The sequence below is a fragment of the Phyllostomus hastatus genome, unplaced genomic scaffold (assembly GCF_019186645.2).
Source record: "Phyllostomus hastatus isolate PE091 unplaced genomic scaffold, TTU_PhHast_1.1 phas_contig_10, whole genome shotgun sequence".
In the NCBI taxonomy this organism is placed as follows: domain Eukaryota; kingdom Metazoa; phylum Chordata; class Mammalia; order Chiroptera; family Phyllostomidae; genus Phyllostomus; species Phyllostomus hastatus.
In genome coordinates this window covers 1,626,642-1,650,482 of record NW_025333499.1, presented here as the reverse complement: position 1 = coordinate 1,650,482, position 23,841 = coordinate 1,626,642, and the positions used below count along the sequence as shown (strand labels likewise).

Sequence of the window (23,841 nt, the reverse complement as noted above, 5' to 3'; positions counted from 1 at the left end):
GGGGGGGGAAGGTGCAGGGAATAAGAAGCATAATTGGTAGGTATAAAATAGACAGGGAGAGGTTAAGAATGGTATAGGAAACAGAAGTGAAAAAAACATGTATGACTCATGGACATGAACTAAGGGGTGAGGGAATGCTAGACAATGGGGGTGCAGGGTGGAGGGGGGATAGAAGAGATAAAAAAATTGGGAAAACCTTAACAGTATAATCAACAAAATATACTTAAAAAAGAAAATCATAAGGAAGAAAAAATATATTTATAGTATTTATTGACAAAAAATCAGTATATAAGCAGACCTGCACAGTTCAAACTCATGTTGTTCAAGGCTCAACCGTACTGATATCAGTATTTGATGGAACATAATCTGGCAGTCTAAAGAAATGAACCATGCATGAATATGGATAGATCTCAAAAATAACATTAAGTGAAAAAAGTAAAATGAGATGTACAGTACAATATCTTTTATGTAAAAGAAGGAAACAATCTATACATAGAAATGATACTATAGACTGTGCATGGACAGTGTCTAAATATATAAATGGAAGATGGCTTGGAAGGACACACATGAAATACCACACAGTCTATAACTATGGGTGGAGAGGAAGAGGGAACTAGATCAGGAATAAGAACTAAAAGGGACAGAAGCCAAATATAAAACCAAATATAAAAAAGAGGTCATGCATGGACTGATGATGACAGAGACCATAAACTGAGGAGACTATCATAGCAATCAATTTCAGCATTTCTGAAGTCTAAGCTCAATATAAAACAAAAACCTTCCCACCCCAGAATACTATAAAAACACTTGATTAAAGGAAATGTCCAAAAAGTAAGAGAAATGAACTGGCCACCTGTCACATGGCTTACCGGAGTACACAGCACATGAGCAGCAGATGGGTGGGGACATTAGCTGGATTGAGCATACTGGGTGTATCTGACTTCATACAGGCCAGGAAGGCCCTCATCCTTCTGTTCTTGTCCTCAACTGCTTTGCCTAACCAGAGTTTCTTGAGGTTTGGGCAAGTCCATTCCCGAAATGTCAGTGCAGGCACCAGCTCAGGTGTTTGAGGTGACTTCCCTTTATAGGCAGACCACTCTTTAAGGATCACTGAAGGAACTGGAGAACAGACATTGAAGAAAAACAGGCTCTAGTCAATCTCTGAGCATTTCTACATCTGGCGACACTGGACAGGATCCATCATACTTCACTATCTTTTTATTTTTATTGCTATAACTTTTATTGTTAGCAGAAGTAATAAGCATTTATTATATACTTGATATGTGTTAAGTACTTTGCATATAAATGTAAATCAAATCTCATTTATTCCTCAGAGCAATCCCCAGAGAGAAGTTTTATGACTATATTATCACAAAACATAGTGCTCATTTTGTGGATGAAGAAATCAATGCTCAATGTCACAAAGTTCTTAATTACTTTGAAACTCATTTCTTAAGTAGATGTACTAGCCTAATCCAGGGAAGAAGTCCAGGAAGAATCATGTGACTACCTGGCTTTGGACTATAGAGCACCTCAAAATAATTTAAAAGAATTTCACAAAATTTTCAAAAAGCCAATCTCTTTTAAATTTACAAAGGTGTAAGAGAAAAGGAAAACATGGCTTCTGTCTATATCTAGTACACCGCAAGCTCCTATGGCCTCTTTTACTTAACACAGCTAGCATTTACTCAGTTATACAAACTAGAAACCTGTGTCATCCTAGAAACCTTGCTCTCCTTCATCTCCTACACATCCAGTTATTCTCAAGTTCCTGTTGATTCTATTACCTTATCATTTATTACATCTATTCCCTTTCCTTTATCACAATGAATATTGTAGAGATTCACATCTCATCATCTTCCACCTGGTAAGAGTCTCTAGACTGCTGTCCCTGCTTTAACTTAATCCTGCCTGGCCCACCTCACAACTATGCCCCACAACCTCTAGAATGCTCTCTTTTAAAAAACCTCTTAATTTTAAAAAATTATAGATTCACAGGGAGTCACAAAAACAGTACAGAGAACTCCTTACCCAGTTTCCCCCAATGCTGATCTCTAAAATAATTCTAGTAAAATATCAAAGCTAGGAAGCTGACATTGGTATAATTGGGTATATAGTTCTGCGTAGATTTGTATAACCACCACCAGAAAATCCCCCTTATGCTACCCCTTTTTATGGTTACAGCTGGTGTCCTCCAGCACCATACCCATTCCCCAGCAATTGCTAATCTGTTTTCCAACTCTATCATTTTGTCAGTTTGAGAATGTTTTATAAATGGAATCATACAGTATTCAATCTTTTGAGGTTGGCATTTTCACTAAGCATAATGCCCTTGAGATCTATCCATGTTTTTGCACCTTGTCAATAGTTCATTCCTTTTTTGCCAAATAGTATTCCATGGTATGGATGTACCAAAGTTTAACCATTCACCTTTTGAAGGATATCTGGGTTGTTTCCAGTTGGGGCTATTATGAATAAAGTTGTTATTGTACTTTGTATACAAGTTCCTGAATGAAACTAAGTCTTCATTTCTCTGGGATAAATACCCCAAAGCATTAAGTGCTGGGTTGTATGATAAGTCCACTTTTAGTTTTGAAAAGAACTACCAAATTACTTTTGAAAGTTGTGGTACCATTTTACATTCAGACCAGCAATTTACAAATGATCAGTTTTTCCACATCCAATCCAGTATATGGAATTACCACCAGTTTTCAGTTTAGCCATTCTGATAGGTATGCAGTAATACCTCATTGTTGTTTTAATTTGCATTTCTCTAATGGCTAACAATGAACATGTTTTCATATTTTACTTGTCATAATCATATCCCCTTCAGTGAAATGTCTTGCTGATTTTCTAACTAGGTTGTTTTTATAATGTTCAGTTTTGAGAGTTCTTTATATATTTCCTATACTAATCTAGATCAGCAGTCCCCAACCTTTTCAGAACCAGGGACCGGTTTCATGGAAGACAATTTTTACATGGATGGGGGGGTGTGAGGGGCACTGGAGACAGGAGGGAGAAGTCACATGGTAATGTGGGCAAAGCTTCACTCCTTGCCCACCACTCACTTCCTACTGTGTGCCTGGTTCGTAACAGGCCACAACTGGTACAGGTCCATGGCCTAGGGGCTGGGAACCCCTGAGATATGTGGTACTTGTTCATCTATAGATGTCCAGTCGATCCAGTACCATTTGTTAAAAAGACTGTATGTCCTCCAATAAAGTGCTTCTGTAGCTTTGTCAAAAATCAGTTAGCTGTACTGGTATGGGGCTATTTCTGGGTTTCCTATTCTGTTCCGTTTATCTATATATCTATATCACTGCCAATACGTCTTTTTTTTTTCAACTCAAAAACATTTTTTCATTTAAAAAAGTATTTAGAACACATATATCAAGGCAACATTTATTCTTTTTTTCTAATCTTCTGGTATGGAATCTGTTGATCTCTCCTCCATTCTTCCACTCTGAGCCAGTGTAACTAATCACTTGTCCCTTCCTCTGCCATACTGTCCATTCTCTCTTGCCCACTCTCCTTGTCCTCAAGAGTAGATGTGCCTTTTTCACCATTCTGTTCACTTTCCATTGTTTCTTCAAGGTGTGCCTCCTCTGTCTCCACTGGAATGCTATTGTCTTCTTTTTCTTCTTCTTCTTTTTTTTTAATCTTACTAGCAGCTCATTCTTCCTCAGAAACAATACTACTCTGATTGCGTTCAGCTTGCTCTGCTGGCTTCTCCACTTCCTCTTGCCTTTTGTAAGCCTGTTCCATTTCAGCTGCAAGTTTTTCCATATCCACTTCTACTTTCAAACCACACAACCTTTTAAGTTCATTGTTAAACGAATCTGTGCTCCCCTGGAATTTCCTCTTCTTTTCCTGGTATTGCTCCTCTATTTGAACAAGTTCAGCTCCTTGTTTTTGCTGACAAACCATTGAAGACTTGACCTGTTGCTTGAGAACTTGCATTCTAGGTGTTATAACATTGACTGAATGTCTGGCACTACACTCTAAGAATTTCACTGATGAGGTAGTGGTTCCTCTGGAAATAGAGAGTGGCTATTAAATAGAGAGTAGCTAAGTGGATTGAGTGTGGGCTGCAAACCAAAGCATCACAGGTTCAATTCCCAGTCAGGGCACATGCCTGGGTTGCAGGCCACGGCCCGAAGCAACCGCACATTGATGTTTCTCTCTCTCTCTCTTTCTCCTTTCCTTCCCTCTCTAAAAATAAATATAAATAAAATCTTAAATAAATAAATAAAACCCACTTAAGAAAACTGTATTTGAACAATGATTAAAAAATAATAATAATAAAAAAAGAAATTGGAAAGATAACCATTATGGAAAAAATATTTGCAAGTCATATACCAGGAAAGAACTTATGAGTATATCGAAAATGTGCAAAGACTACCCTTTGTGACAGTATGGATGGAACTGGAGAGCATTATGCTAAGTGAAATAAGTTAAGCCAGGCAGTGAAAGACAAATACCATATGATCTCACCTTTAACTGGAACCTAATCAACAAAAGAAAAAAGCAAGCAAAATATAACCAGAGACATTGAAATTAAGAACAAACTAACAGTAACCAGAGGGGAGGTGGGAGGGGATAAAGAGGGAGGGTTTTCAGGAACTACTATAAAGGACACATGGACAAAAGCAAGGGGAAGGGTGGAAGCAAGGGAGGGAGGTGGGTTTGGAGGTGGTTGGGGGGAGGGGTGTGGAGAAAATACAGACAACTGTAATTGAACAACAATAAAATAATTTTTAAAAAAATAAATAAAACCCACTTAAAAAAAAAAGAAAATCCATCATTAAAATCATCTGGATCTTCAACAGGCTGGATGCTCACGTAAGGTTCTCCTTTCTCCATGTGAGACAGCCTGTTGACTTTCTTCTTCTAAAGCAGATTCTGCATGACATTTTGCATTTATGTTTGCAAGGTATATGGGAAAATTATGGTAGGCCTTCACAGATTCATTGTACTCTTTTTCTGCTTCAAATTCATTTAAATATTCTTGTTTTTTTTTTCCATTCACTAATGAAGAAAATCTTGCCATATGACACCAATAATGTTGCTAATCTCTCACAACTTTTTAAGTCAGACTTGGAAACCTTTACTTGGTCCCAGACCTCTCTGCTTATCTGCTGGCTTTGGGGCTTTTGCAATTGTAATACCAGAGGATGCTGTGAGCCAGCTTTTGATGCCCAGGTTTCCTCCCAGACTGCAGCTATTGCAGGCAAGATGACTGTATGGATATATCCCACAAACCCTGGTGTACTGGGCATTTGTGTTGTGGGAGTTGGGATGGGAGGTGGGAAGTAACATGGTCTTTTTGACATTTTGGAAAATTAAGCTCTCAGTTCCTTAAGAATAAATCAAACACTGCAGGTAGAAAAAAACCCATAGCTCTGGCCTTGCTTCCTTTTGGCTCTTTGTCCAGCACATACCCTGCCCCTCCCATCCAGGCCTAATTATTTTAGCTACACAGTAAGTCATCATAATCAGGTAAAGCAATTGCTCCCAATTTATTATTCCCTTTCATAAACATTTTAGCTATTCTAGCTCCTTTGTCATTCCATATAAATATTAGAATATTCTTGTCTCTATCTACAAATAAATCTGCTGGGATTTGGATAGGGATTGTGTTAAACCTGTATATTAATTTGGGAAGAATTGAAATCTTTACTATGTTGAGTCTTCCAATTCATGGGCATCTATGTCTTTCCATTGATTTGTCTCATCAGCATTTTGTGATTCTCAGCATACAGATCCTAAACCTCTTTTGTTAAATATATGCCTAAGGATTTCATTTTCTTTGGAGGGATTGTAAATGGTATTGCATTTTCAGAAGGCTTTATTTATTTTTTTTTAGCGAGAGAGGAAGGAAGAAAAACATCATTCAGTTGATTTTTGCACACCCCCAACTGGGGACCTGGCCCACAACCCAGGCATGTACCTTGAGTGGGAATCAGGCAGGGGCTCAATCCACTAAGCCACACCAACCAGGGCTGGTATTGCATTTTTTATGTCAGTTACACATATTCATTGTTATTTTATAGAAATACAATTAATTTCTCTATGTTTATTTTATATTCTACAACCTTGATCAACTCACATATCAATTCTAAAAGTTTTGTTGTAAATTCCTTGTGATTTTTTTACATAGACTATATTGTTATCTGCAACTAGGGACAGTTTTATTTCTTCTTTTCCGATCTGTATGCCTTCTACTTCATTTTCTTGCCTTTCTACACTGGCTAGAATTTGCAGTGCTATATTGAAGAGCAGTGGCAAGGGTGGACATCTTTTTCTTGTTCCTCATGCATAGGAAAAAAATATTCAGTCTTTCATCATTAAGTATAATATTAGCTGTAGGGTTTTGTAGATGTTCTCTATCAAGTTGAAGAATTTCCCCTCTATTCCTAGTTTTCAGATTTTTTTTTACCATGAATAGTCGTCAAATTTTGTCAAATATTTTCCTGAATCCATTGAGATGATCATATTATTTTATTCTTTAGCCTGTTTACATGATGGATTACACTGATTGATTTTTCAAATATTGAACCTTGCAACCATGGAATAAATCCTACTTGGCCATTCTCTTAATAAATTGCTGAATTCTATTGACTAATATTTTGTTCAGATATTTTATAACCATATTGATCAGTCAAAAGTGTTTTAATGTACTGTCTTGATATGGTTTTAGTATCAGGGAAATACAGGCTCCTTAGAATAAGTTGGGAAGTGTTCTCTCCTAGTTTCTGAAAAAGAATGTGTAGAGTTAATGTTAATACTTTGTTAAACATTTGGGAGAATTCTCTAGTGAAACCAATTGAGTAAGATTTCATTTTAGGGAAGTTCAAATAAAATTTCAGTAATATTTATAGGGCTATTGAAATTATCTATATTAGGTGAGGTGTGTTAGTTTATATATTTTGAGAAATTGGTCCATTGTGTCTAAATTGTCAAATTTATGTATCAGAGTTGTTTACAGTATTCCCATATCAAACTTGATTTCTTCAGGCTTTGTGGTGATAGCCCCTGCCTTAATATTAGCAATTTGTGCCTTCTTTGTTTGTCTTTATTTTCTTTTATTATTCTTTATTATTCTTGTAGTCTTGCTAGAAGTTTGTCAATTTTATTGTTCTTTTCAAAGAACCAAGTTTCTGTTAAAATTTTTTTGTTTTGCTGTATCAATTTCATTGATTTCTGTTCTTATCTTTACTATTTCCTTCTTTTGTTTCGCTGCTGGTTTTGTTTTCTCGTGCTCTTCTTGTTTCTTAAGGAGAAAATTTAAATGACTGATAAGATCATTTCCCTCTTTCTTAAATATACTTTATTGATTATGCTATTACAGTTGTCCCATTACCCCCCTTCATTCCCCTCCACCCTGCACACCCTCTCCCACCCACATTGCCCCATTTTAGTTCATGTCCATGTGTCATAAGTTCTTTAGCTTCTACATTTCCCATACTATTCTTGCCTTCCCCCTTCTATTTTCTACCTACCATCTATGCTACTTATTCTCCATACCTTTTCCCCCTCTCTCCTCCTCCCACTCCCCTGTTGCTAACCATCCATGTGATCTCTATTTCTGTGGTTCTGTTCCTGTTCTAGTTGTTTGCTTAGTTTGTTTTTGTTTTAGGTGTGGTTGTTAATTGTGAGTTTGCTGTCATTTTACTATACATGTTTTTTATCTTCTTTTTCTTAGATAAGTCCCTTTAACATTTCATATAATAAGGGCTTGGTGATGATGAACTCCTTGAACTCCTTACCTGAGAAGCACTTTATCTTCCCTTCCATTCTAAATGAAAGCTTTGCTGGATAGAGCAATCTTGGATGGAGGTCCTTGCCTTTCATGACTTGGAATACTTCTTTCCAGCTCCTTCTTGCCTGTAAGGTCTCTTTTGAGAAATCAGCTGACAGTCTGGTGGGAAGTACTTTGTAGGTTACTGTCTCCTTATCTCTTGCTGCTTCTAGGATTCTCTCCTTCATTTTTATCTTGGCTAATGTAATTATGATGTGCCTTGGTGTGTTCCTCCTTGGGTCCCTCTTCTTTGTGACTCTCTGAGCTTCCTGGACTTCCTGGAAGTCTATTTCCTTTGCCAGATTGGGGAAGTTCTCCTTTATTATTTGTTCAAATAACTTTTCCACTTGTTGCTCTTCCTCTTCTCTTTCTGGCACCCCTATGATTTGGATGTTGGAACGTTTAAAGATGTCCTAGAAGTTCCTAAGCCTCTCCTCATTTTTTTGAATTCTTGTTTCTCCATTGTTTTCTGTTTGATTGTTTCTTTCTTCCTTCTGTTCCACTCCCTTGATTTGAGTCCCAGTTTTCTTCTCATCACTATTGGTTCCCTGTGCATTTTCCTTCATTTCACTTAGTGTAGCCTTCATTTTTTCATCTAATTTGCAACCAAAATCAACCAATTCTGTGAGCATCCTGATCACCAGTGCTTTGAACTGCATCTGATAGGTTGGCTATCTATTTATTGCTTAGTTGTATTTGCTGTGGAGCTTTCACCTGTTCTTCCATTTGGGCCACTTTTTTTTTTTTGTCTTGTTGTGCCTGTTACATATGAGGAGTGGAGTCTTAGGTGTTCACAGGGGGTAAAAGGGTGACCCAGTCACTGGGTTGTGACATTGTATGTGGGGGCGGGGTCCGAGAGGGAACAACGGCACTTGCTCTGCTCTCTCTTGGCTTTCAGTCCCTTCCACCGCTTCAGCCAAACAAACTGGGCCTTTCTGGTGCTGATTCCCATGTGGGTGGGTTTGTGTATGTTCTAGGACCCTGTGGGTCTCTCCAATGAACTCTCCTGTGAGGCTGGTAGTTTCTCCTTGCGCCTCAGCCCCCACAGGTGTTTTCAACCGGTGATTTGAGGCTTTATTTCCCAGCTCTGGGACCCTGGATTGCATGGCCTATCTCACTCCTCAGTTTCGCCTGGGTTATCTGCGCATGAATGTGGGACCGCCTGGTCAGCCAGTTGCCTTGTGTGCAGTGCCTTGCTTCAGTTACCACCTTGCTGGGTCTGCCCATTGCCACCCCGCTCCTGGGGTCTGCCAGCCGCCACCTGTGTGCCCAGGTCCGCTGGCTGCAGTCTTGCGCGTGTGCCTGGTGCCACCACTTTTTGTGCCACGACCCCTCTCCACCTAGCTGTCTGACTTCGCCCCACCTACCAGTCTGGATGAATGTGTCTGTTTTAACTCCTTGGTTGTTGGACTTCCATACAGTTCAACTTTCTGTCAGTTTTGGTTGTTAATTTTGTTTTTAAATTGTTGTTGTCCTTATTTTGGTTTTGCAAGGAGGCACAGTGTGTCTACCTACACCTCCATCTTGGCCGGAAGTCCCTCTTTTCTAATGTGAACATTTAGTCCTATAAATTTCCCTCTCAGCAATTATTTATCTGTACCTTACAACTTCTAATATGCTGGATTTCTATTTTCATTTAGTTCCATGTATTTCTTTCTTTTCCTTCAGATTATATATAGAAGTGCTTTGTTATTTGACAAGTATTTGTAGATTTTCCTGTTATCTTTCTGTTGGTTTCTAGTTTGATTTCATAGTGGTCTGAGAATATACCCAGTATGGTTTGAATTGTTTTAAATTTACTGAGGTTTGTTTTATGACCAAGGATATGCTCTATTATGGCATACATATTATGGGCATGTGAAAAGAACATGTATTGTACTGTTGTTGAGTGTCCTGTAAGAGTCAATTATATCCTATTTATTGATGGTGTCATTGAGTTCTATATTCTTGCTGATTTTCTGTCTAGTTGTTCTACCTGTTATTGAGAGGGGAATTGAAGTTTCTAATTATAATTGTGGATTTGTCTATTTCTCACTTAAGTTTTACCTATTGCATCACATATTTTATGTGCCTCTGTTGTTTGGTGATACACATTTAGGATTGTTATGTTTTCTTGATAGATTGACCCTTTTATCATTATGTAATGTACCTCTCTTCCCCTGGTAATTTTGTTTGCTCTTAAGTCTACTTTATATGGTATTAATACAGCCATTCCTGCTTTCTTTTGATTAATGTTTTCATGGTATATCATTTTCCACTCTTTTACTTTCAACTCATCTATATCATTTATATTTGAAGTGACTTTTTTGTAGACAGCATATACTTGGGTCATGTTTTTTATCCAGTGTGTCTATCTCTGTATTTTAATTGGTGTAGTTAGAGCATTTACATTTAATGTATGTATTGATAAATTAGGGATTAAGTCTGTCATTTTATTTTTTCAATTTGTTCTGTTTTTCATATCTCTACTTTTTTATCCCTCCCTTCCTATGCATTTCTTGAACTTATTTTAGAATTCCATTTTGATTTATCTATAAAGCTTCTGAGTGTATCTCTTTGCATAGCTTTTTTCAGTGCATTTTATTAGTAGTGTACTGTATATACATAATTTATCACAGTCTACTGGTGTTGACATTTTACTAGTGCGAGTAAAGTGTAGAAACCTGACCTCTATTACATCCCTTTACCCCCTTCCATATGTAACTGTCTTAAACATTTTGTCCAGAGACATTGAGAACCACATTAAACAGTGTTCTACTTTTTGCTTCAACTATAAAACATAATTTAGAAAACTCAAGGAGAAGGAAAGTCTATTGAATTTATCCATATTTTTGTCTTTCCATTGTTTTTTCTTTCTTGTTATGTCCCAAGATTCCTTCTTTTATCATTTCCTTTCTGTGTGGAAAACTACATTTCGTCATTCATTTAGGGTAGTCTGCTGTGAAAAAACATCCTAGTTTTCCTTCACTTGATAATGTTTTGATTTCTCCTTTATTCCTGAAGGGTATTTTTGTTTGATATACAGCATTTTGCTGTGTATAATGAACAGTTTTTTCCCAAATGTTTGAAGGAAAATTAAGGATGTGGATTATACATGGGAATCAGCACTAAAACGTGGTACACATTGTACATGGGAGCATATTTTATACATGGCAAAATATGGTAGAGCTATGAGTTGACAGCTCTGTTTTTTCAGCCCTTGAAAATGGTGTGCTACTTTCTTCTGGACACTACAGCTTCTGATGAGAACTCAGCTGTTACTTGTATTACTTTCCCCTATGGGTAAAGCATTGTTTCTCTCTGGTTACTTCCAATAATTTTTCTGTATTTAGCTTTCAAAGGGTTGACTGCAATATATCTTGGCATGGATTTCTTTGTGTCTTTGTGGTTTTCATTTTTTTTTTATAAACCACTGAACTTCTTAAATCTCTGGGCTTATTTTATTTTATTTTTTTTTTTTGCCAAATTTGGGGATTTTTTTCGTGTGTGCCAAATTTGGGGATATTTCAGTCATTATTTTTTTGAATACCTTTATAGTCCCATCCACTTTCTCTTCCTCTTCTGGGACTCTGATGACACAAATATTAGATCTTTTGCCATAGTTCCACTAGTTCCTGTTCATTTTTTCAATCTATTTTCTCTCTGTTATTCAGATTGGGTAATTTTCATTGCTCTGTTTCCAAGTCCACTGAATATTGACTCTGTTACCTCCAATCTGTTGTTTAACCCATCTATGGAGCATTTTATTTGTTATTGTAATTTTTAGTTCTTAATTTCCATTTGTTTTTTACATCTTATATTTCTTTGCCAAGACTTTCTATTTTAATCTGTATCAACCATGTTCACAATTGTCTGTCAAAGCATTTTTATGATGGCTGATTTGAAATCATTGTCAGGTAATTCAAATATCGGTGTCATTTCAATGTTGGTGTCTATCAATTTTCTCTCCTTGGTCAGTTTGAGATCTCAGTTTGAATTCTTTCTGGTTTGTGATATGATGAGGAATTTTCCAATAGGAACATGGACATTTTGGGTATTAAATATTGTGTTTCAGTAGGTCTTTTCTGACACCACTCTGATGGTTGAAGGGGGATGCTGCCTACTTCCAAGTGAGAATGAAAGTCCTGGCTCCCCATCTTACTACAGCCTGGCAAAACTAGAAGTTTAGGTTCTTCATTAAGCCTTTGCTGATGAGGGTAGGTGTGGGCTCCAGTTTTGCTATGTTGTTTGGCTAAAGTAGAGTAATTATTATCTCAAAATTTTATGCATTGCTAAGTTGTTCCTTTCAGGTCATTTGGCTAGAGAAAGCAGGCTTTTCTTGGGGTTTTCATTGGTCCACACCTGTTAGCGTTTCTGGGATGCCATCTTGACCCATACCCAGTCTGCGATATATGAGGCAAAAGTAAACCCAAGGTCCTCAGACAGCCTGCCTTTTTCTCTTCACCTTCTAGAGTGCATAGTGCTTACTTCATATATAATATCTTGGGCTTTTAGTTGTATTTGGCAGGAGGAATAGGGAAAAGTATGTATTCCCTCTTCCCAGAAGCAGAAATTTAAAAGATTCTTTTGAACACACTAATTTGACCACCCTACTCTAGCTTAAAAACATCTCAATGGCTCTAATTATCTACAGGATCAAGTCTAACACAAAAGCCTCACTAAAGAGGAGAGACTATGTCAGTTACACCTCTACACTCCCAATATCCATCATGGTTCTTATAAGTAGTAGTTAGGTTAAAGAATTGGGGGTTAAATTAATTCATTCCTCATACCAATAAGTATCCTGGTAAATTATACATTTTCTCAGACTGCTCTATAGCTGAAAGTATAATGAACTTGCATAGACATTTTTGCTGTGCATCAAACTTTGAGATCTCTCTCAATGCCAGAACTATACTTACCTTCCACAGGTAGCTGTCGCTGTATGGCCAGGCGTTCCATTTTCCGCTGCGTCTCTGCCAGACTGAAAAGGACCCCATATACATACTGACGAGCTGACCGGAACAGGAGAGCAGCTGGAGGCAGCTCCATGTTACACTCATCCTCAATACATACAGGGATCTTAATCTCACCCTAACAAGAAAACAATTCAGGGGAAAGGAGAAAATGAGTTACCTCAAGGTTTGGAATTGGACTGAGAAGAACCAGTAAGGAACTGGAGCCTAGCCACTAAAATTTCTACTTATATTTAGATGTTTCAGACTGAAAGAAAGCCATAACAAACCCAGGTGACCATAGCCAGCTCAAAAGCTATGTCCTATTTTTAAAGTCTCTGCTATGACTGATTAACTGACTAAATGGGGAAAGTCCATCTTAGACAATTTGCTGAGGGACAGATTTGTATGGTAAGACTGTTGGAGGGGAACAGCTCTGGAGAAGCAGAGGAAGAGGCAAAGAACAAGAGCATAAAGCCTCTTATACTGTGTCTTCCCCTAGACCAGAATCCACCAAGTTGGTGTATTATCTTCTTTGAAATCTCACACTTACACTTCTTCTTGGGGCCTCATTTACTGCACAGTCCCATTTCCTCCTGGTCTCGCCTCACCTAAGACCCTTAATACAATGAAAGGCCCCTGAACACTTACTCTCCTTTTATCTCCCTTCAGATACCAATAATCAGAATTTTTTTGGTAACTTACAGTTCTAGGAAGAGTGAAGTACCCTGCAAGAGCAGGGAAGGAGGGAGGCAATGAGATGCTTGCTCTCACCTTAGTGAGGACATGGTAGATATATGGGTACATAAGACCTCTTCGGTGTCTGTGTTCGGCAACCCGCAAGACTTCCGGAGGTACTGGAGGTAAGGGCGGAATGGTGACGTCCATGTGGTTCCTTGTAGACATAGAAAGAAGAGATGGGATGTGGGGCTCACCATCACCGAGGGTAGCATCTGAAACTCCAGCAACAATGGGCTGTACCCAAGACCTTCTGTCACCATTTGGATCCTCCCACCTAGGCTGCTGCTGAAACGTTTCTGTGAAGTGACTAAAAAATTTAGAAAGACAATGTGGATAAGAGAGAGAAGGTTGATAAAGATATTCCAACTCAAGATGTCTGTTCTGATCTCGAGCACTCTTACAAACCCTTTGGAAATTAGGACAAAGCGTTAGCAATGGACCTGGTATCTTTCTACTCAGTGGTCATCACCACCCTCCTGGCTTCTTTCATCTGACACAAACCAAAGTGATTAAAAGTTGTGGGAACCACTCTGAATCCTTTGCATCATGTAAGAGACCATGTTTAGAGTCTGCTCATGTTCTAAGAAAATAGTTAGAGTTGAAACTTCAAAGCACCCCTGTTTCCCAGGAATTATCTTCTTAGAGAAATAATCTAAGAACAAATGAGCTAGTACAAAATCCCACTATGTTAATCCTCATAACCCTGTCTTAGTTACTAAGAATATAACTGCCTACTCAATTGTTCCAATACTTCAACTCGATAAATTCTTTTCCTTTTTTTACATTCAATCTACTCCCCTCACAAATTGAGAAATGACAGCCATGACACGTAGCACACCCATACCAGAGCTTCCCTAACCAACTGCTATGCTGCCTTTTAACTCCGTGGCCTGGGTATCCAACAGTTACCACCTGTTCAGGGTCAAAATGAGCATGAAGTGACCAAATAGAGAGAGAGTTTTCTTCCTTTGCTTAAGAGCAAAAAGCCACAGAGAAAAGCCAGGAATGTATACTTCCCTACACCCCTGCCCAGGTTAGCAGTAAAAGAATACAGATCCTTCCGAAGTCTGTTCCCTTTGGTGCCTGCACAGATACTTACTCAGAACTGACTCCATTTGGCTCATCACCATCAGAGGAAGAAGAGTGAGAAGAGTCTGGTCCCAGAGGAGGTGAGGCTTTGGAAGTCAGGTAATTGGGAAACTGTGATGAGGAGTCATAAGACACAGCCCAATTGGCAAAGGGGCTGTCCTGCAGCATGGGATCCTCAGAAAAACCATGGGGTTCCCCCAAAGCATGGGGGGAGAAGAGAAGGGAGGAGTTGGGTCCCAATGGGAATGGTGGTGGATATTTCATTTTCTGGGGCACATGGTGAGCAAACTAAAGAATAAAACAGACAGAAAAGCTCTTTAATATTTTACCAGGCTCCAAGATGATTCCCTCGAAAGCTGTGACAAAGTGGATGATGCCAGCAACATGGATTATTGGGATACAAAGAACCTATTGAGAATAACAAAAAATTCTAACAGTGACATGTGGACAGAATTCTCCAGAGGCAGGACAATGGACTGATCCAAGTCTTCTAGAATCACTCTCCAGAATTAGGTAATGTACCTTCACAATGCCTTATACTGGTTACTGATTCAGATGTTTTGTTTACATAGTCTGCGAGACTCAGGTTGAGAGTGTGGCATAGGTATATATAGCCTCAACATTCTGATATACTGAACCATCCTAACTCCTTAACTCAGATTATAAAAATCTGGAAGCCACCTGTGTCTAATGCTAACAAATGGTCTCAGGTCTCTTAAAAGATACTTACCATTGGCTTCCCAGCAGAAATAGTGCACATTTCCCTTCGTGGAAGAGGAAGATTTGCAATCCGATTATTATGAAAATCTGAAGCCAAGAGAAAGGGCGATATTTTAGTCAATCCTAATCATTCTAGCATGTTACATTCTGCTAACCCCATGTCACCTGAAAAATTATTAATAATAAATAACAATTTATTGAACAGCTATTATGCATCATGCCAGGAATCTTACATAAATTATTTTTCATCTGATAACAACCCTATAAATAGGTATCATGAGCCATCTTTCATACAAATGTGACTTGTCAAGATTACACAGCTAGCAAACAGCACAGGTGGAATCCAAACTCAGGCCTGACACCACAGATAGCTCTATTTTACATATACTAGGCCACAGTGGAGGTTAGCATCAGAAGAAGCCCAAGCTAAGGAAATGGCATGAGACCCCACCTAAAAATTTGAGATATCAGGGCCCTGTCTTATGTAACCTCTCTTATTACATAGAAATCAAAAGGAGAATGTCTATCAAACAGGAATGACTTCTAGGAGGTTGCAATACAAGCAGGTGATTCTACTCTGGTCCAGGAGTTTCTGAGGGACTACCTCAGCTTCTCTACGGACAGAGCAGCTCTGGGTCAGATGGAAACCTTACCTAGAAAGGAGGAGGAACCCACTGGCAGCGAAGGGAGTTTGGTTGTGACTGAATAGTACTCAACTGCTTTCTTGAATCGCTCTATTTTATCTTCCGTCCTGGACTGGATGTTGCAACATGAGATGTTCAGAAGAAGAAACAACACGAGAGTATCTTTTTCATGCATTTATAATTTGAGAGTCAAAACAGTAGCAGAAATCAAATATTTAAAGAAACCCAAGAGAGCAATTTTTCATGTTGCAGGAGAGATTAGATAAAGAGAAAGCATTATAGAACATAAAATCTGGAAAATTCTTTTAATTAAGTTTAAAAATATGATCATTAGAAAAATACGTAAGGATAGGGGGAAAGTTACCTAGTACCACCACCCAAAGTTATTTTGATGTGTTTCCTCCTTCCAATAGTTTTTAAAATAAGCTTTTTTTGTTGAACTGTGTAGCTGGACTATTTTAATACACATATTTTTCTATAGTTAATACCTTACTCTATTACAATGTTGTACCCTGCTTTTATTATAATTTTCAATAGATGCATATTTTATCATTATAAATATATCATAAGTTATGTAACTACTTCTCTAGTACCTGACATTTAGGTTATTTCTCACATTTGGCTTTGATAAGTTATGCAGCAAACAACATATAGTATAAGATTTTCTGGATTTCAGAGTATGTCCTTAGGAAAATATCCTAAAAGTGAAATTACTGGTTCAAAAGGTATGAACATTCAAACCAACAGCACTGAAAGGTATACAAAACCACAATGTGACATCACTATGTATTCACAGAATGGCTAAAATTAAATATTATAAATATCAAGCACTGGTAAGGATATGGAGTAACTGGAATTCCAGTAAATTGCTGGTATATATATATTGGTACAGTTTGGAAAACAGTTTGGCAGTTTCTTATAAAATTAAAAATACATTTACCACATGGTGCAGTAATCCTACTCCTCAGTAATTTACTCAGAAGAAATAAGCACATTTGTCCATCAAAAGATATGAACAAGGATGCTAACAGCAGCTTTATTCATAATAGCTCTAAACTGGAAATAACTGAAATGCATATCAACAGAAGAATGGATAGATTGTGGTATATTCATACAGTGTGATACTATTTAGTAATAAAAAAGAGCAAAGTGCTGATATATGAAACAATATGGATAAATCTCAAAGACATACTGAGTGAAAGACAGACACAAAACAGTACATATAAAGTTCAAGTAGAAGCAAAACTAATCTATAGCAATATTAGTAAAAATGCTGTTTACCCCTGTGGAGATGGGGCTGACTGAAAAGGAACTTTATAATTTAAAAATCCCCTTGAAGATCATTCTACTTTCTAAAAAATTTGGACTTAATATAATTGCTTGAAAAAAGGGTTCCATGGCTAAGCAATGTTTGCACAATTACTGACTGAGAGAATATCTACATGATTCCATGTATCAAGGTTTCATTATTTATGTATTCATTATTATTTCATTAGAATACTCAATAATATACATAGTAATTGAAAACAATCACCTAAACGATGCAAGCTATACAGACTCTTCCCTAATATCTTTACCTCTGTACCCATTCCCCTCCCCAGAAGCAACCACTGTTACCATTTTGGTATATGTCCTGTCATAACTTTTGCTGCATGTACATCAATATGTTTTGTTTGTTTGTTTGTTTGTTTCACATAAATGGAACCATATACATGTGTTTTAACCTGTTTTTTGTACTTAACAATATGTCTTATAAACTATTCATTGTCACTGAGAATAGGTCTATGACACAATCCCCTGAAATATGAATTATGTATATTTCCCTTAACATACCATTCTGTTCTGTGTACTCACAGACAAACATTTACTCTTTCTTCAAGGAGCGTAATTTGTATGGAACCTTTTCCTTCTATGAAATCTTTCTTATGTTTTTTCTTTGTTTTGCTTATTTATTTGCTTCTGTCTCCCAATTTAACCTCAAATTCTATGAGGACAAAGAATGATTTAATCACATTTATATCCTAGTGTCTAACATGGGACCTTGTCTACAGAGGTTCACTTAGTATTTGATGTGTGATTGTATTTAACAAAGCCCTACCCTTTTATAAATCCACAAAGGTGACATTTATGAAAATGATACAGCAACACTGAAAAGTGGCTAAGACATAATATTAAGTAAAAAAAAAAGCAGGTTAAAACAGTTTTTACACTGAGCCCTGGCTGGTGTGGCTTAGTAAACTGAGTGCTAGCCGCCTGCAAACAAAAAGGTCACTGGTTTAATTCCCAGTCAGGGCACATGCCTGGGTTGAAGGCCAGGTCCCCAGTAGGAGGTGTTCAAGAGGCAACCACACAGTGATATTTCTCTCCCTCTCTCCATCCCTTCCCATCTAAAAAATAAATAAAATCTTAAAGAAATTTTATACTGAGATGACTGACACCACATCAAAATACACACATAAAGGAAATAAGAAAATATTGTAAACAATTTAGGATGAAATTAGGAGCAGTCTCTGTTTTAATTTTGTGTGGGGGGGGGTTATATTAAAAAGGGAATTCTTGTTATTAAGAATAGTCATAATCCTCCCTGGCTGGGGTGGCTCAGTGGATTGAGTGCCTGCCTGTGAGCCAAAGGGTTGCTGGTTCGAATCCCAGTCAGGGCACATGCCTGGGTAGTGGGCCAGGTCCCCAGCTGGGGGCATGCAAGAGGCAACCAATCAATGTTTCTCTCGCACACTGATGTTTCTCTCCTGTCTTTCTCCTTCCCTTCTCCTCTCTCTAAAAATAAGTAAATAAAATCTTCAAAAAAAAAAAAAAAGAATAGTCATAATCCAAGTTCCAAAATTCATCAAGCTACAAAGGGGAGCAAAAGCTGTAATATTAAAAAATATTTAACTCAGCCCTGACCGGTGTGGCTCAATTGGTTGGGCATTGTCCCACAAAGCAAAAGGTTGACGGTTTGATTCCCAGTCAGGGAACATGCCTGGGCTACATGTTTGGTCCCTACTTGGGGTGTGATAAGAGGCAACTGATTGATGGTTCTCTGTCACAGCAATGCTTTTCTTCCCCTCTTTCTCCATCCCTTCCCCCTCTCTAAAAATAAATAAATAAAAATTTAAAAAATATTCAACTGAGCACTTATAAAATTTTCCTCCATCTGCATACAATGGAATATTATTCAGTCTTAAAAAGGAAGGATATTCTGACATATGCTACAACAGGGATGAACCCTGAGGACATTATGGTAAGTGAAATAGCCAGTCACAAGAAACACAAATACTGTATGATTCCGTTTATAGGAGGTATGTAAAGGAATTAAAACCCCTTTGCCAGGGGCTGTGGGGGAGGGGAAAAATTGGAACTTATTTAATAGGCATAGAGTTTCAGTTTTACAAAATGAAAAGAATTATGGAGATAGATAATGGTGTTGGTTGTACAACATTATGAATGTATTTAATATCACTGAACTGTACACAAAATGGTTACAATGGTAAATTTTATGTTATGTGTATTTTACCACAATAAAAAAATTTGGCCCTGGCTGGTGTGGCTCAGTGGATTGAGTGCCAGTCTGAGAACCAAAGGGTCACTGGTATGATTCCCAGTCAGGACACATGCTTGGGTTGTGGGCCAAGTCCCCAGTAGGGGGCATGTAAGAGGCCACCACACACTGATGCTTCTCTTCCTCTCTTTCTCCTTCCATTGCCCTTGCTCTAAAAATAAATAAAATCTTAATTTTGTTTTTAATTTAGAAGGAAAATTTATTCTCCATCTAAACTATATCTTCTACTTAACACTGGCATTTTTCCCTACCAAACATGTCAATTTCTTTGTGGGTTGGTCTCTTCTTAATTGTCTGACACAGACAGCTGAAAGTACAATGCAAAGCAACAAAGTGAATAAGCAAATCTGTCATAAAAGTCAGGATTTCCTAAGGTCAAGGAAAATAATGGAGTATTGCTCACATCGTGCTAGAAGTTACCAACAATGAGGATCTGGTACATTTAGTGTTCAGTAATGGTGGAAGGGTAGAAGAAAGAATTATGAAAACTGATGGCAGGAAAGGTACTTGAAGGCAGAATGATTTCAATATCAAAAGAATGCATGCCCTTTGGGAAAATAAAGCTCAAGTATACATTTTATTAAAAAAAAATCAACCCTCTTTATGATTGTGCTACAAGGTTAAATGTGAAGTAATGGATATAACAAAATTTTGTTTGGAAAACTTATGCCTCTAAAACCAAGCACTGATTTCATTCTTTATTCATTTAAAGAAATCTATGGAGGGATTTCTGTCTTGGGTAAAATAGAGACAGCATACTCCATTTTGTTCCCACTAAAGGTAGTTATAAAAACCAGGGGCAACTATTTAGGACTCTGAAAAGCAAACAGTAGCAGGAAGATTAGGAAAGAAGACTGGAATTCAAAGTACCACTGAATCAAGGATGGACTTAGCACATTTCTTTTACCTCTAGTATCCCCTGGTAGGGACACAATGCAGCCTGAAATCTGGAAGCATCTATTGGTGTGGACAGAGAGAGCTCCAGGAAAACCCCTAGTCTAGTTCTGGCTTGAAAAGTGGAAAAGGGGTCTCCAAAAATTCAAGAAAGTATATGGAAATACCCCATTTTCCTTTTCTTTTTACTATTTTCATGTGTGCCAGCCCAAAGCAAACTTGTAGTGGCAGCAGTGGCAATAGGAATGTAGCAGAAAACTAAAACTGAATGACAGGAACCTTCCTCTCCAATCCTAGAAGCAGTAATATGAATAGGTACAGTGAGCCTTCAATGCTTTTTCTCTGTTTTCCTGCTACTTGGTCCCAGTCACTGGAAAAGATTGTTCCAATGAACTGTGAAGTACTGAAGAGAGCACACAGAGGGAGCAGCACACATATGAATCTGACACTAAACAACAGACCACCTCTTAGAACTGAAGAGATAAACCACAACCCAAGTCTCAAACTGGTCACTGGGTGGCATATACATAGCACCAATCCAAACAGGTTTGCAAAGGCTTTGAAACTTGCACTGACATTGAAACCACACCCACAGAAGGATGGTGAGAACTTGTGATCTGAATCTAAGTGGGCAGATTGCCTCCTAAAACAAAACTATCAACATTCCCCATTATATTGAAATAAGACTGAGAATATCGTAACAGAATACCCTACTTAAAATGTCCAAGATCCAATCCAAAATTACTTGGCCTGGGCAAAATCAGGAAAATCTTAAACTGCATAAAAATTTCAATTAGTAGATAACAATGCTGAAATCACATACATGTTGGAATTATCTGGCAATGTTGATAATTTCAACATGTGATAATACACATGTTGAAATCTGATGACTTTAAAGCAGCTTTATAAAAATGCTTGAAAGTAAAAGGAACACTTTTGAAACAAAGAGAGAGAGTCTCATCAAAAAAATAAAAAGAATCAAATGGAAATTTTAGAACTTAAAAATACAATAACCAAAATTTTAAAATGGAGAGAAAATAATTAAAAAAAAAAAACACACACAGTGCCCCAAGGATCTATGGGATGATACCAAAAGGTCTAATATCGGTGCTACTATAGACATGGAAGGAAAGGAGCATGTAGAACAGAATATCTATTTGAAGAAATAATAGCTGAGCCCTGATTGTTATAGCTCAGTTGGTTGGGTGTTGTCCCACAAAGCGAAAGGTTGCCAGTTTGATTCCAGGTCTGGGCACAGGTCTGGGTTGCAGGCCCAGTACGTAGTGGAGGAATGGGCAAGAGGCAACAAATCAATGTTTCTCTCACACATTGATGCTTCTCTCCTTCTCTTCCTCCTTCCCTTCCCCTCTTTCTAAGAACAAATAAATAAAATCTTAAAAAAACAAATAATAGCTGAAAACTTCTCAAATTTAGTGAATGACAAGCTTAGAAATTTAGAAGCTCATCAAACCCTAAAGAAGATAAATTCAAAGAAATATACAAGAGACAAGGCACTTGAAAATTCTACTGAACAATTAAAGAACAAACCACCAATTCTACATAATATCCCAAAAATAGAAGAAGATAGAACACTTGACAACTCATTTTTGTGTCCAACATATCAAAACCATACACAAGACAGTATAAAAAAAATACAGACCAATATTCCTCATAAAAATAAATGCAAAATACTCAATAAAATACTAGGAGTTCAAATCCAGAAATAGGAAAAAGGAATTATATACTATGATGACATCCTGTAAATGTAAGGATGGCTCAATATTAAAAAATTAATGGACTGCCCTGGCTGGTGTGGTTCAGTGGATTGAATGCCGGCCTGGGAAGCAAGGGGTTACCGGTTCAATTCCCAGTCACAGCACATGCCTGGGTTGCAGGCCAGGTCCCCCGTAGGGGGTGCGTGTGAGAGGCAACCACACATCGATATTTCTTTCCCTCTCTTTCTCCGCCGCCCCTCTAAAAATAAATAAATAAATTCTTTAAAAAAAAAGGAGGAATGTTCTTAAAAAATTTAATGGACTAAAGAAGAAAAACCAGCCCTGGCTGGTATAGCTCAGTGGATTAAGCATGAGCTGTGAACCAAAGGGTCATGGGTTCAATTCCCAATCAGGGCACATACCTGGGTTGCAGGCCAGGTCCCCAGTGGGGTCCATGTGAGAGACAACCACACATTGATGTTTCTTTCCCTCTCTGTCTCCCTCCCTTCCCCTCCGTTTAAATAAATAAATAACATCTTTATTTAAAAAAAAAAGAAAGAAAAACCACATAATCCTATCAATAGATACAGAAAATGCATTTGACAAAATACATCCATTCCTAATAAAAACTCTTCCCTGGCTAGTGTAGCTCAGTGGATTGAGCACAGGCTGCAAACCAGGGGTCGCTAGTTTGATTCCCAGTCAGGGCACATGCCCGGGTTGCAGGTCAGGTCCCCAGTGGGGGCCACGTGAGAGACAACCACACATTGATGTTTCCCTCTCTTTCTCCCTCCCTTCCCCTCTTTCTAAAAACAAACAAACAAACAAACAAACAAATAAATAAAATATTTTTAAAAACCTCTCAGTAAACTACCAATAGAGGAGAACCTCCTCAACCTGATAATGTGCATCTACAAAACCTATAGCTAACATCATACTTAATGCTAACTGAATGCTTTCCCCAAAGATCAGGAACAAAACAGGGGTCATCTGAAAATCCTAGATAGTGCAGTAAGTAGAGGAAAAAAAAAGCATACAGGCTAGAAAAGAAAGTAATAAAACTGTCCCTACTTACAGACAACATAATCACATACACAGAAAATACCAAGAAATCTACCAAAAAACTCCTAGTGAGTTTAGAAAGGTTGTCTCTCTAAATACCTCGATACAAGGTAAAGAGACAAAAATCGTATTTCTATATTTAGCAATGGACAACTAGAAACTGAAATGAAAAAAACAATATCCTTTACAATAGGGGCCTCAAATATTAAATATTAAGGTATAAATATAAAAAAAGACATGCACAGGACTAAAAACTATAAAGCTCTCATGTAAGAAATCAAGGACAGCCTAAATACATAGAGAGGCATAATGTATTCATGTATTTGAAGATTCACCAAATTTATCTATATATTTAAAGGAATTTCTATTAAAATCCTAGCAGGATATTTTTGTAGATATAGACAAGATTTTTCTAAATTTATATGGAAAGGTAAACTAAAATAGCCAAAGTAATTTTGAAGAAAAAAAATACAATTGGAGGACTCACCACCCAATTTTAAGACTTACCATAAAGCTACAGTTTTCAAGACAATGTGCTATTTGTAAAGGGATAGACATATAGGTTAACTGAACAGAACAGAGTCCAGAAATAGTTCCACAGAAATACGGACAATTGATTTTTGACAAAGACAATTCAATGGAGAAAGGACAGTCTTTTCAACAAACTGTGCTGAAACAATTA

General features: G+C 37.6%; 1 protein-coding gene across 7 annotated transcripts in view; it reads right to left on the bottom strand.

Moving 5' to 3' along the window:
• Positions 1 to 23,841, bottom strand: part of FAM120C (family with sequence similarity 120C) — a 97,877-nt gene that overhangs the window by 26,809 nt on the left and 47,227 nt on the right. For 3 of the 7 annotated variants that reach the window (XM_045832536.1, XM_045832545.1, XM_045832561.1), the window contains exons 5-10: positions 15,939 to 16,041; positions 15,296 to 15,372; positions 14,576 to 14,853; positions 13,510 to 13,783; positions 12,703 to 12,874; positions 870 to 1,119 (exon numbers count right to left, since the gene is read on the bottom strand). In XM_045832536.1, the coding sequence (XP_045688492.1) occupies positions 870 to 1,119; positions 12,703 to 12,874; positions 13,510 to 13,783; positions 14,576 to 14,853; positions 15,296 to 15,372; positions 15,939 to 16,041 (1,154 nt within the window). Of the gene's footprint in view, positions 1 to 869; positions 1,120 to 12,702; positions 12,875 to 13,509; positions 13,784 to 14,575; positions 14,854 to 15,295; positions 15,373 to 15,938; positions 16,042 to 23,841 lie in introns of those variants that run through there. The other 4 variants (XM_045832553.1, XM_045832559.1, XR_006784955.1 and 1 more) reach the window with 4 other exon arrangements.